General features: G+C 43.3%; 1 protein-coding gene across 6 annotated transcripts in view; it reads right to left on the reverse strand.

Annotated features, from left to right (window-relative positions):
- FAM120A (family with sequence similarity 120A) overlaps positions 1–5,258 on the reverse strand; it is a 178,981-nt gene extending 173,723 nt beyond the window's left edge. For 2 of the 6 annotated variants that reach the window (XM_056804797.1, XM_056804795.1), the window contains exon 1: positions 4,607–5,249. In XM_056804797.1, the coding sequence (XP_056660775.1) occupies positions 4,607–5,080 (474 nt within the window). In that variant the 5' untranslated portion in view covers positions 5,081–5,249. Of the gene's footprint in view, positions 1–4,606 lie in introns of all 6 variants that reach the window. The other 4 variants (XM_056804801.1, XM_056804800.1, XM_056804799.1 and 1 more) reach the window with 4 other exon arrangements.
- Positions 5,259–14,978: the final 9,720 nt, after the last annotated feature.

The raw sequence follows: 14,978 nt of genomic DNA on the forward strand, positions 1-14,978 counted from the left end.
TTATTCCCTTTTCCATTGCAACTTAACCAAACCCCAGGAAATAGAACCAAATATAAGCACAGTATTTACTCGGACCTGTTGAGTAGTTGAGCTCAGTGAGTAGGGGGACCTAATTATTTTAGACTTTGAAAAATGCAGCTTATTTTCAATGACTATAGATGTTACTCAAGCTTTTAAAAAAGACAAACTTCATATAAATGTAGCTTTAAATGGATCCTATAACTCGGTTAAGAAAAACTACTTTAAAAAACCCCAAACACCTTTACTAGGTGTGGAAGAGAATGGGTCAATTCTAGAATCAATTCCCTATGTTCTAAAAGTGTACAAAAGGAATGATATTATTTAATAATGAACTTTTCTCTAGTAAAGTGACATTAAAGAAGGAATTTGTAGTATTTTTACCAATAGTTTATACTACTCAATCCCATATTTCTCCACTTAAGGAAACAAAGCACACATGTTACTTAGATGAAAAAAAAAATTAAATATAGTTTGGAATGACCCTATTTTAAAATTATGTACCCTGAAGACAACATTTATACATAAGGATTCCAGGCTAATTTAATACAAAAATATCTAAATAAAAACAAGTGGTTCATTCAAGTTTCAAAGGTTATTATTAAGCAGCCTTAGCAGAATCTTCTACACTAGCTAAAGCCAAATTCAGATTAGGCTTTTTAATAATATAAGTAGAAACAGAAATTGAGATTACTTCAATTCCTTATAGAATCATAGGATTTGGAGCTAGAGAAGACCTTAGAGAAAACTTAATCTAGCCCCTCATTTAATGATAAGGACCCCGAAGGCCAGAGAGGTGTAGATAGTTGCCAAAAGACCATTCAAGGTAAGATAGAACAGAACTAGGATTCAAATCTAAGTTTCTGTGAAAGACAATCTCATTTAAGTTCTTCACTTACAGAGGAGTAAACTAAAGCCCAGAGCCATTGGCTAACATGCCCAAGGCCACATGTAAACTGAGGGACAAAGGAGCTGGATCCATAGAGAAAATTATCTTCAAAAAAATGTCATGGAGTATTAGGCACTGGTGTGCTACATTCAGGGACTCTGGCCAAGTAAAAGAGAACTATATGGTACAGGGTCAGCCAATGGGTTCTCAAAACCTAAATTAGTGAGGGGGAGAAAACCCTTTAGTCTTCCACCTAAGTTGGGCAATAAACTGGCACATGTTTACTATGATAAGAACTCATTTACGGTAACACCCGGGAGTTTTTTTTACAGCGCTTTAAAGTCTGCAAAGTGCTTTACAAATATCTCATTTTATTTTCACCAACAACCTTCAGGATAAAAGCTATTATTATCCTCATTATAATGTAGCAGACAAAGGTTAATTGACTTGACCAGATCACACAGCTAGAAAGTATCCAGGTCCAAATCGGATTTAAAGCCTAACTCCAGGTCCAGCATGCCATGCCTGGCTTCCTAGGAGAAAAAGTTGCCCTACATAACTTCACTTTCCAAAGAAATAAAACTTACTTCTAAGCACCAAAATATTTTAAAGGCCTATTTTAATGGAAGTCTCTCTAAAACGTGTTATATCCTTCCTTTCCTTCTTAATTTAAATTCTAAACAATAATAAATAGCAGACTTCCCTCCAAAGAAGAGATATGGAATAACATCTCTCTTCTTTGCAAGGGAGAGGAAAACCTGGGTGAGTATGTCAGATTCTCTTAATATCAATCAATATACATTTGGGCCAGACTGGGGATACAAAGAAAAATAAAAATAGCACTTGCTCACCCAAGGAGAGGACATTCTATTGAGAGTTAAAATAAGTAAATTAAAAAAAAAGGGGGGGGGCCAAAGTAATTGGAGAAAGCACTCTAGGAGTATCAGGAAATACCTCATATGAAGGAGGTGGAATTTGAGTTGAGCTTCTTTGGAAGCTAAGAGAATCTGGGAAATCAGATAACCAAGCCTTATTAAATGCCTGTTGTGTTAGAGGAATGCTGTGTCAGGTGCTAGGTCTACAGGACAATTTTGAAATCACTGCCCTCAAGGAGCTTATCTTCTACCAAATAAAATAAATTTATAAGAAAAGTAAACAGGTTCTGGGTAAGGGCAGTGGGATTTCACTATGAATCAGACATGAAAACTCCAGTGTAGGGCCCTACTGACTGATCTATGTGAAAGATGAACTAGAGTTTAATTTTCAAAAATCACTGGTTTTTAATTTATTAAAGATTCAACTTAAAAATAATTTCACAGTTAGGTGGATGTCTATCCACTCTGACCGAGACTGTATCCTCCACATTGGGGGAGATACAAGGACAAATAACTTTCACAATTCAGCTGCATACAAATAGGCATTATTAATTTAAAAATAAATTATAGCTACTCAAATAGACTACAGGAAAAATCAAAGTTTGTAACATTCATGAAAAATGTCAATGGCTTTACCATATAAAGAGAAAGGAGTCTTACTAACAAAATAAAAAGTAACTATGGGATGTCCAGCTTTTAAATAACATTCTGAAACAATAACCAATTTAAAATTATATTCTGATAGTTTTAGATTTCCTTCTGGTAATATGATCACATCTGAACCATATAAGCTGCTTCCTTTACTCCTTTTAGAAGCCTCAAATTTAGAATTAAGACACTCAAACAGAAGCTCTTCCCTCTCCTAACTTATGAACAGTGGTGACACACTGTACATTTCCTATTCCCTTGAGCCAATCACTTCTCAAGATACATCGACCCACAGACTTAAAAAACATTTTCACCAATAGCATTATGACTGGAGGTGGGACTTCCGCTATCATTTTAGCCTGAACTCTCCTTACATTTTATAGAAGCAGTTATTCTTGGTGAAAAATTCCTAAAACTTGAAGTTCAATTTCATGCAGAAATAAAAGAATGGCGACAATGGGGGGAGGGGGGATGAATGAACCAGAATCTGGCTTCAGAAGAACTCCCCAAATAAAACAAGATGATGGAGTTTATCTCTACTAAAAATTAAAAAAAAAAACCCTTAAAAAAGGAAAGAAAACTTTTAAGTTATCCGTTTATGCATCATTCTAGCAAACGCTGCTTCTGGTCCTCCTGGGTAGGAGTGGAGGGTTAGTGTGCCAGAGACAGCAGCAAGCCCGATCCCGGTAAGCTCTGATTACTTACTGATCAGTGCACAACTCTGAAGGTCACTGACTATTTACTGAGCAAGACAAAGATAAGATTTTGCACATTCGTACGCACTTTTCATACTTTCAAAGCTTCCTCGGAATTACACATCTTAGCTTCACAGAGTCCTTTGAAATCAAGCATATAAAATATACTGTATATTCTCCTGCAAGCTATTACTTACGTCACAAACTAACAAAAATAATTTAAAAGATTATCAAATGATCCACTTTTTAAAATTCGACAAAATAAGCCATAACTTCAAAACTAATATACAAAAGTTAAACTATCAACAAGGTTCTGGGATTTGAAGTAACGAAGTTCTACAATTAACTTTTTCTGTCTCCACGGATAGTTACTTTTCCTGATCAAAGCCTTTTAACATTATTTAATCTAATCTTAGCTTTTATACTTTGGCTTTGGGAAGCTATACCTAAATTAGCTTTACTCTCCAACAGAGAACCTGTTGCTGTTAAGAGAAAGTCACTACTAGAGAATTCGACCCCGGTGATAAAAGGTTCAACCCCAGGGGGGAAAAAGGGCCGTGGGGGAGGGCGAGAAGAGATATATTACAAATGATGACACCATAACGCATTCAGTTTCAATCTGAAGCTATTTTACCAAACTCCTGCAATCCTCCCAAAAAATCTGCATACAAGAGCCTGGGTAAAAGTTCAGTATCTCATCACCAAGAGAAAACAAAAAAATTAGAGGGAGAAAACTCTTTTTTACAAGGCAAAGTTAAAAAAAAAAAAGTCCCCGAAGAAGGAGGCGGCCCTGGAGGCCCGAGCGCTCCAGGACTCTCTCCAGTAGGCACTCTCCCGTCTGGCCCACTCCACCCCGGGTTCCCACTTCCCGGGGGCCCCGGCTCTAGGGCCGCTCCCGAGGCCCAGAGCGGCAAACTTTCGGTCGAATTGCTTGTCTCCTGGGCACGGTCTCTTCTCCCTCTCCCCGCCCCCAGCACAGCCAATTTTGGACGACATTTTGCAGATCCGGGAAGAAGGAAAGGGGAACGATTTCTACCCCGAGCCCTTCCAGCTCCGCTCCAGGGCGCCGAGGAGACCAACACTGATACCCCTCCACTCCCCCGCTCCGGGCACTTGGGACAATTAAATCCACCCCTCGTTTGGGAGACCGGGGGGGGGGGGTGTTCTCTCTCGGACTGGACTGGGGGAGGGGGGTTGGACGTTGCCACTGAGCCAACCTCGATAGCATGGCCGGGGCTGGGGGTCGATGCCAGGGGAGATGAGAGGGGGCGCTCGGATGCCAAGGAACAAGGGGTAGCTTGGCAAGAGGCGAAGCGAGCCAATGGTGCACCGATGACCAGGGAGAGGAGGGGGCGCTGTGATGCCAGGGGAGCGAGGCGGGGTGGGGGTGCCCGGAGCCTAGCCGGAGGGGGCGCTGGAGCCAGGCGTGGGGGAGGGGCGGGGAACAGGGAAGGGGCCCCCCCAGGGCGGGGGGCCCTTACCTTGATGTGGAAGCGGATGAGGGCCAGTCGGATGCAGTGGGCCATGCAGACGGGCGGCAGGAACCAGACCTTGGGCGGCGGGGTCCCCTTGTTCTGGACGTGGCTGACGATCTGCTGGGCCGTCTGGCGCTCATTGCCCTGGCGCTTCACCCACTCGTGCAGCCGGGCCTTCTCCAGGGCCCCGTTGAAGAAGACGAAGAGCTCGATGTTGCCGTTGAAGCAGGCCTTGGCCAGGGCCGCCAGGTAGCCCAGCATGTGGTTCCACTGGCCGCCGCTCACCCAGTCCGTGTAGAAGCCTCCGTAGAGGCGGTGCAGGCAGTTGTCCGCGTCGATGAGGAGGCGCAGCGGGGTCTGGGGGGGCCGCTGGCGGCCGCCGCCCACCAGGCTGCCCCGGGCCAGCTTCTGCAGCTCCACCGGGACCACGGCGCTCGGGCAGTGTTTCTCGATGTAATCCTGGAAGCCTTGGACTCCCATGGCGGCGGCGGCGGCGGCGCGGGAGGAGGAGCGGGAGCGGGAGCAGGAGAGGCGGCGGCGGCGGCGGCGGCAGCTATGAGGTGAAGTGGGAAGGCCGGCCGGCGGCGGCGGCGGTGGCGGCAGCGGCAGCGGCGGCGGCAGCAGGCGGCGGTCCCTGGCGGAGGCTGCCCTTCCCCCTCCCCTCGCCCGCTCCTCTCCCTCAGCCCGGCGGGCGGCAGTGGCAGCGGCGGCGGCGGCGGCGGCTGGGCTGGCGGGCGGGTTGGTGTCCGTCCCCTTCCTTCCCTCCCTCCCTCCCTCCCCGGGAGCTCCCCCCTTCGGTCTCCGGTGGTGGCGGCGGCGGCGGCGGCGGCGGCTGGTGGTGGTGAATGGGGCGGGGGAGGATGAGTGAGGAGCCGGAGGTTTCCTTGGTGGCGACGGCAGTAGTGGTGGTGGTGGTGGTGGTGGTGGTGGTGGCGGCGGCGGCGGCGGCGGCGGCTGGAGGCGGTTGGCTGGTGGGCGGGCGGGCTGGGCTGGGTGGATGGCTGGAGGGTCGTAGGGGGCTGAGCCGGGCAGACGGCTGTGTCTAGGGGGGAGTAGTATGAGTTGGGGGGATGCTCATGGCTGCTGCGGCCGCCATGTGCTGCTGCCTCACAGGGCCATGGCTGGGGAGGGATCTGCCGCCGCCGCCGCTGCCGCTGTTGCTGCTGTTGCTGCTGCTGCTGCTGCTGGTGATGGTGGTGGTGGTGGTGGTGGTGGTGCTGCTGCTGCTGCTGCTACTACTGCTGCTGCTGCTGCTGTTGCTGCTGCCGCGGCTGCTGCTCCTCCCGCTGCTGCTGCTGCCTGAGGGAGGGAGGGAGGGGGCGAGGGCGGCGGAGGAGGAGGAGGAGGAGGAGGAGGAGGAGGAGGAGGTGTGTGGCGGGCGAGCAGGGGAGCGCTGACGTACAGCCCGCCGCCACACGGGAAGGAGACCCTGCAGGGGCCGGCGGAAGAGGCGGTGCCTGGGCCGGAGTAGGAACGAGGCTGAGGGGGGAGGGAGCATGGGATGACTGGCCCCGAGCTGGGCCCAAGGAAGCCCGACTAGGCCCGCTCCCCAGCCCTAGTCAGAGCCGACAGACCGGCAGTTCTCCCCGCCACAGTCCCACCCCACTCCCAGTTTCTAGTGGATGGATGGACGGGGGGAGGGAGGGAGATACGCGGGGCTGAGATTCCCAAGCGAACTGTCCCCTCCCACAGCCGCCGTTAGCTGGCCACCAGGAGGCCGTAAGGCCTGAGGCCTGGGATGCTGGGTTCGGTTGCATCATGGCGCATGCGCTGAGGGCGGAGGGAAGGGGAGGGGCTGTTAAAGGGCGGGGGTGGGGGGGGAGGATGGGGAAATAGCACAGGCCGAAAGCCTGGGTCAAGGGTGAAGGGGAAGGGCGAAGTGGGGGAGGGGGCGTGCGTCAGTGCGAGATGCGTGGAAGAAAGGGCGGGAGGGCCTGTAGGAGCTTGGAGAACTGCTCTGTAGAGGGGCGCCCTGGAAGACTGAAGAGGACCTGCAGGGAATGAGACGTGTACTTAGGGTTCCTTCTTGAGGGAGCTTATCCATATCTAGAGAGAGGACTGTGGGTGTAGAAATGCAGAAGAAAAACACATGATTTATCACTTGTTTATATGGGTATATGATTTGGGGGGTTGGTTTTAAAAGATTACTCTTTTACAAAAATGAGTAATATGGAAATTGGTTTTGAGTGATAATACATGTATAATCCAATGGAATTGTGTCAGCTGGGTGAGGGGGAAGAGCGGAGGGAGAGAACATTAATCACGTAACCATGGAAAAATATTTTAAAAATAAAATATTTTAAAGAAGTGGGATGTTGTTCCTTTTAATGATCCTTTCAGCCCTGTGGATTACCAAAGTCCACTTGGGATGCAAATCCCTTTGGGGCAGCACCAAGACTTCAATCTGCCTGCCTCTGGCTCACCCTACACCACTGGCTTCCTGACACTTTTTTTCTTCCAAAAATGGAGATCCATTCCTCACCTTAGACAGGGGTTGGGGGGTGGGGGGGTGGGTACGGGTGTTACACGCGGAGCTGTAGTATAATGACATAAAACTGCTGACTAGGTGAAATTTACTGCACTTTGGAGGAGTAACCAATGCATTGGCCAATGGGATCAGTGGAAAGCAAACTGTCAGCCTGTTAAGCTTGAATACTCAGCTCAAGACACATTCGCAATCTTCCTTGGCCAGGTACTCTAGAGACCTCGGAACTGATTATACTTGAAGTCATCCCAGGAAAACGTGTCAGATGTAAGTGAAAGACATCTAATTCGAATTCCCACTTTTTTTTTTTTTGCAAAAATTGTGAGGTGTTGCATCTTTCACCTACTAACAACCAAAAATGATGTTCCAAAGCCCATTGCCTTATTTTGTCAACATGTTAAAGACTATATTTCACTAGCATTAAAACTGTTAGAAAGTAGGCAAAGGTAGTGTTATCATTTGAAAACAGCTCTAGATTATTATATAACTTCCTGGAAAATACTGTTACTGTAAAACTGGGAAATTGGATATGTTAAATGTAGAACTATTGCAGGCCCTCAGACTTTTCTATCACACCTGTCCAGGTAGTTCATAATCACTTTAGACATTGTATGGGAAACAGTAAGCCAGCCACCTAACTATATAGATGTGAACACTGGAGTAATAACACATTGCTATTGTACCTACAAATTTAGAAAATACTTTATATACAACAAGCCTTTGAGTTAGACAGTGCAGATATCCCCATTTTTGAGTGGCAATACTTCCTTATGCTAAACATATATATATATATATATATATATATATATATATATATATATATATATATATATATATAGTAAACAGTAGGGTTGGAATCAAAACCCAAGTATCCTGATAAATCTAGCAATCTTTCCCTCAGACCATATTCTTTCTACCAGAAAAGTATTAATACTTTTATACTACTAAATGTTTTTTGAAGTCCTTTTACCCTTTACCTACATTGACTTTACAAGAGAACTGTAAGGTAGGCAAGAGAGGCATATAACAGAGAATGCAACTTAAAGTCTAGGAGGTATAAGGGAACTGTATTGTCACACAGTCAGAAAATGGCAGGGTCAGAACTCAGGCACTCATTCATTCATTAAAGTGTCAACTGCCCAAAGAGTAATTGTAGCTTTTAGGGAAGATTAAAAAAAAGAAAAACACAGGTAAGATAGTTCCTGCTCTCATGGAATGTAATTGTGGGACACACATAATATTACATAATGTAATTGTGCATTCTGTATTAGAAACCTGTAAAACACTGATAGATATGTGTGCAGATAGATTAGATAGCCAAATGGATGGATGGATGGATGGATGGATGGATGGATGGATGGATGGATGGATGGATGGATGAATGGATAGATGGATGGATGGATGGATGAATGGATAGATGGATGGATGGATGGATGGATAGACGGACAGACAGACAGACAGACAGACAGATAGATAGATAGATAGATAGATAAGCAAGGTAACCTGAAAGAGTGTAGGTGATAAGTCAATGCCACCATTTCAATGACCAGTTAAGATATCCCTCAAATACCAATTAAGATAGCCCAGGACCAAGATCCTAAAAGCACTGGGATTAACAATGTCTCTCAGATCCCCTGAGAGGCTTCTACCCAGGTCTCCTAAGTCATTATCAAAAGGAGTAGCTCCTTCAGAGAAGGAACCATCATCTATTCCATCACCAATGCCAACTGCTACTGATGAACACTGGTTAGTCCAAGAGCCCTGGGAATTGTAGCTCTCCTCCCCCCAATCCTGCTTCAAACATAGCCTTGCAACTGTCATCCAGGAAAGCAACGCCTGTAGAGAGGGGGCCAGCCATCATCACCAACTGCCACCAACAGGCTAGGAATCCCAGTTTAGCTGAAGTAGGAAGGCATCTTGAAGGAGAAACAGGAGAAGTATGTTGCCAAAAAAAAAAAATCAAATCATTGCTATCACCTCAGCTAATGACTCTCCTCAGGGCCTAATAGAGAAAGCCCAGAGTTGTGAACCCAAATAATACTGGCAACTCCCTCCACCTATTCAGACCCCCAGCCATGCTTCTAGCCTAATCTCCCATAATTATCAGCAAGGGGAATAGCCTTACTATTGCCAACAAGAGCAGGTAAGCCCAATAGCCTTAAGGATACCTGTGCCCCCTTGGTAGAGATGTGACCTGGCAACTGCTCCTAGAGGTTCTTCATCCCGTCTCCTTAGCAAACACAGCAAATGAAGACTCAGAAAAGAATATTCTCTCCACCAAAGTCCTTTAGTGCTGCCAAATGGTCCAACAACAAGCCTAGAGATGATTTTATCAGTAGGCATGACATTAAAGAAGAATTATTACCATCAGCTTTACTATCCTGACCTAAAGGTCATAGAATTTTTCCATGGTTATGCAATTGAAATTTCCTATACATGTGGCCTCCAATTAAAAATGCACTCCTTGAAAGAAGGGTCTGCCTTACATTTTTTATTTGTAGTCTCAGCTCTTAGCAGATTAAAAAAAAAAAGCCTCTTAACACAGGCTTTTTTATCCACACAGAAATTTGTATACTTTGCCCTTATCTAGTTTGCCAATGCCCTTCATATAATATGGCATTAAAAACTGAACACAATACTTAAAGTAGGTTCTGGTCTGAACAGAATACTTTTATTTTCCATAATTGGCATACTGTGCTACTATTAACTTTCCTTAACATTGTTAGCTTTTTTAGCAGCAAAGTCACATATGACAAGCATAGCTAAAGTGTGACAGGACTCCATTTCCCAGGATGCCTGCTCCCTAAGCATGAATGCTTCTTAGAGGAGAATAAGAACTCCATTTCCCACAAGGCATAAATGACCATGGACAGAAGATAGACGACAAAGTCTTCTGGGGAGATGGAAAAGTAATGGAGTTTGCTGTCTGGTTTGTGACCATGCAGAGCAATGCAATTTTCTTAAAATAAATAACAATAGTAATGACTTTTTATTATTGGACACTAAATATTAAGTCCTTCATGGAGCAGAACAAGGAGATGAGATATTCTAGCCAACAGTGGCCAAGAAGTGATGAGTAATAAATACCCAATATGAGTCAAAACAAGAGCTTCGTAGAGATAGTGTGACTGAGAACCACTTAAAAAGAAACAGGTTTTTGAACAGTTAGGTGGCTCAGTGGATTGAGAGCCAGGCCTGGAAAATGGGAAGTTCTGGGTTCAAATGTGACCTTAAATACTTTCTAGCCTTGTGACCCTGGGCAAGTCTTTTAATCCCCCATTGCCTAGACCTCACCACCCTTCTGCCTTGAAACCAATGCACAATATTGATTCTAAGAAAATAAGGGTTAAAAAAGAAAAAGACAGATTGCAAATCGTGCATGTGGGGATGTTTAGGGGACCAAACAACTAGCTAGAGATAAACTTAATCATCCCCTAAAGTCAAGCCAAGCCAGGGACCCATCCATCTAGGAGTACATTCAAGCTGCTAAGACTTTGCCCATGCTTTTCCTAAAGGAATGATGAGCTTGAATTCCAAAAATGGGTCCAATTCTCAAAGGAAAGAGAATAAAACTACCCATTCAGAAATGTAGCTGATTATTTTACTTTACTATAAATTTCTATCCCAAATTAAGTGTTCTATTTGTTCAGTGATGTTCTTTGCTTGGGTCTGTTAGTATGTTGAGCAGCTGATTAGTTAGACTGGTAAGCTAAGTGATGAAGTTTCCAGGTTCTAACTGAATGGAGACAAAATTTAGGCATGTAGTGATTTACTATCAAATTGTGAATCCTCAACAATTTGAACTCAAGCCTATGAGCAACAAGAGCTATTTTGACCCAAGATTTCCTACATAGCTGATTTTTATTGAGTTTCCAGTTATGGAAAACTTCTAGTTCTCACTCTTGGGGGTATACATTTTCATAGGCACACTATGCTCCTCAACCACATCAGAAATTGTGAATCTGGCAGTTCTGGATTCTTTTGTCTCCATTCAAGTTATTGAGAAAATTGCTGAATGATGTAGGTCTGAAGATAGAGCCTTGAGGAACAGTGATAGAAACAATTCCAAATTGCCATTAGTCCATTGATCAACACTTTCTTAGCTTTATAACCAACTCAGAATGCACTTAGCTGTACTGTAATCCAGATGATATTAATCCATCTTGTTCATGAGAATATAATGAGAGACTTCACTGATTTCTAGAAAATTCTAGAGGAACTAAATATATCAGTGAAATGTAATATGAATATCAATAAAGTGATTTGGCTTTAATAAAAGGTATTGAAGAGCTGGTTACTAGTATAGCTATTGTGCCAATAACAGAATGGGATCTCCTTGTTATGGTCTTTAGTGAATCCTTATAGAGTATATACCCCATGAGAACAAGATAGATTAGTGATAAATTCCTGGATTTAGGGTCAGGATGGCCTGAGTTTGATTATTGCATAGTCACTAACTGTTGATCTCTCTTGCCCTTAATTTCCTCATCTGTCAAAATATAGATAATAATAATAACAACCCAAATTTGTTGTGAAGATCAAATTATATAATGTTATGGCACCTGCAAGCTTAAAATGCTCTGTGCTATACTGCTGACATATAGAGCTTTTAGAGTATACTGAAGAGGAGAAGGTAGAGTTCATAATGACTGGACTTTTTTCTCAATGAGTTGATGTCCTCTTTTGATAGAGAAGAGGAGGAGTGGTCTGAGGAAGCTGAGGCAAGAAGATTAAGTCTGTAATAGCTGCTGCAGAGAGTGTTAGTGAAGGGAAGGATTCCTGCATGCCAGTGAGGACCCTTTTGAAAGAAAGTAATATGAATTTATGGAGGACCCAGTCAGAATGATGACTTTCTCCTTTAGTGTTCAGTAGCATTTGAGTAACAGTAGAGAATATCAATAGAGTGCTTTAACATCAGGTTGGGAGGGGGGGATGGCATAAGTAGTGATGGGACAAGAGTGCAAGAGATTTGGTAGTAGAGGATCTGAGATGTCCAACCTTAGAATCAAGCCTCGCACACAGGTGTGTGAGATTTAAAATGGTTGAGGTCTTAAAATGTAGTGAGTTAAAATAGTGGAAGATATAAATTGTGATAGATATAAGAGAGTGTGAGTAAATTTGACCGCAGAAATATGTTTCACTACAGTGTCTTGGGTTTTAAAATCAAATATAAGGTGGTCGCCAGGGAAATATTCCCAATTATTCAAATACCCAAGTCAATTGGGTTTTATAGAGATTTTAATTAACAATACAATGAGTAATCAAAGAAAGAGAGAGAGAGAGTAAGAAAGGAATAAGTATGAAGGGCCTCAAGCCAATATGGCCTAGACCTGAGTCTTAAAAGAGAAATCAGTCAGTTTTTTAACACTCACCACAAGGTCTGACTAAACAAGGAATCTAGTGACACCAGGCCAGCGTCCTTCCTCAAACAGTCTTCCAGCCAGAGATTGTTTCAAAGGGCCTCTCTCAAGAGCCTCCAGAGCTCCTACCCCAGAGGGAAAGAGCCCCTCAGAGGAGCTCCTCAAGGAGCTCTTCTTCAGAATGAGATTTCCTCCAAGAGCACTTCTCCTCAAAGAGATCTATCTCCAAGGAAAGAGCCCTCAAGCATCAGTCCTTAAGGAAATGAGTCTCTCAGAATGAGATCCTCCAGAATGAGAATCAGAAATCAAGATCCCTGAATGAGATCCAAGCTCTTATTTTTAAGGGCAAAATTTCCTCTGTCACCTCCCCTAAGTCCTTACATCTACCAATCACTGAAGATGTTTCTAAAGGACCGCCCATTTTGAATTCACAGTGGAGTAGTTTTAATCTCTTTAGTAAGTCAGAAAAAAAATGCTGCTGTGTTGACAAATTTCATTAAGAAAAAACCTCTGAATAAGTTATCACCCTTTTAGGTTTAAGTAGTTTACAAGTTGCCCCACCTATATGGGTACCTAGCATCCCATTGTATCAATTTCAAAAACAGGCATGACTCAAAGAACTTCCTGTCCTTTCCATAAGCATGGGTCAAAGCACTTTCATTGTTCGGCAAGGAGTTTTCTGTCCTAAAGCAGTCTTAAGTAGGGTGGAGTAGGGATATTCCCAAGGCAAGGAGTTTTCACATTCAAGTAGAATTCTCACTATCTGCTAGGGAATTTTTTTAAGTAGAAGATTCCCCAATGGGGAAATTTCCAACATTCATAAGTCTGAGAAATTTTAAGGTTTACAGGTGACACTTAAAATGCTGGAGGTCACACCAGGGATTTTGGACTGAGAAAAGAGAAAAAGGTGAAAGGTCTCAACCTCATGGTGAGGACAAAAAAATGGTTTAGGAGAGCATAGAAGGTTATAATCAAAACGAAGTCTCAAAGTTCAGGACCATGGAGATAGCCTGGTTAAAGGTGTAGTTGAGATCTTAAATGTGACCAAGTGGGTGAAGTAGCCTAAAAATAAAGATAATGGGAATTAAAGAAGTTGATGACCTGAGAAGCCATGGTGTTTGAGAAGAGATCAACATGCATATTGAATGCCTTAAGTATGAAAGCAGGACTCATTGGTTCATAAATTTCCACCTGGAAGCTCTACTACCTAATTTTATAGATGAGGAAACTGAGATGCAAAGAAACTAAATGTTTAGTCTAAGATCACATAGAGAATGGCAGAAACCAGGTGGCACAGCTTATTGGATAGAGTGAAGCCTGGAGACATGAAGTCCTAGGTTCAAATCTGGCCTCAGATACCTCCTAACTGTGTGACCTTGGGCTAGTCACTTTAACTCCAATTGCCTATCCCTGCTTACTTTTCTACCTTGGAACTGATACTTAGTATAGATTCTAAGATAGAAAGAAAGGGTTTAAAAAAAATTCAAACCAGGGCCCTCTAGTTATAAATTTAGCATTTTTCCTCTCTTTCATAATTTGAAAGAGCCAAGTATTAGGGTGAAGATTATAAGCCAGATACTAAACGCTTTGACTCATTGACTTTGTGATTCATTTTATGAGGCAAATAAGTTTTTAATCTGAAAATCTGACAAACCAAACACCAAGAAGTAAAATTATAAGCCAGTGCATTTTTAATCATAAATGCTGAACTTTCACAAGTAAAATGTTAATAAACAGTATATGCCACCAAAATAAAACTGTGATTAAATAGTTTATACATATAATGTTCGACTAGTGTACCACAAGGAAGTTTTCTATTTAAAATTCTCTTAATCATGTCAATGAATTTATTGCCAAGGCTAGGCACATTCTTCCTTGTCTTCATGGAGAGCTCTATGTCTCTTACCAGGAGCACATTTCCTGTTGATTTCATTTGATGATAATTGGACACTTTCAACACCATCTTCCTTATATCATACCTTTCATACTTGACAGTATCTAGATAATTGCTTTGGGCATTTTCCTCTCCTTCCAAATTTTATTTTTAAATTTTTACTCATACTTTTTACTTTTATACTATATCCATTCAATTTCAAGAAGAAAGCAGGAAGGAAGTAAGGAGGGAGGGGAAGGAAGGAAGGAGGGAGGGAAGGAAGGAAGGAAAGAAGGAAGGAAGGAGGAAAAAAGGAGGGAAAAAAGGAAGGAAGGAGGGAAAGAAGGAAGGAAAGAAGAAAGGAAGGAAGGATGGAAGAAAGGAAAGCAGGAAAGAAGGAAAGCAGGAAGGAAGGAGAGAAAGAAAGAAGAAAGGAAGGAAGGAAGGAAGGAAGGAAGGAAGGAAGGAAGGAAGGAAGGAAGGAAGGAAGGAAGGAAGGAAAGAAGGAAAATGTATTAAGTATCTATCATATCCCAGATACTGTGCTAAACACTTTACAAACAGTATCTCATTTGATACACACAATAGCCCTGAGAATAGACAAAATTATCCTCATTTCACAGTTGAGGAAACTGAGGCTACCTAATTCCCCTATGCAGT

The sequence above is a fragment of the Monodelphis domestica genome, chromosome 7, assembly GCF_027887165.1.
Source record: "Monodelphis domestica isolate mMonDom1 chromosome 7, mMonDom1.pri, whole genome shotgun sequence".
Taxonomy (NCBI): Eukaryota; Metazoa; Chordata; class Mammalia; order Didelphimorphia; family Didelphidae; genus Monodelphis; species Monodelphis domestica.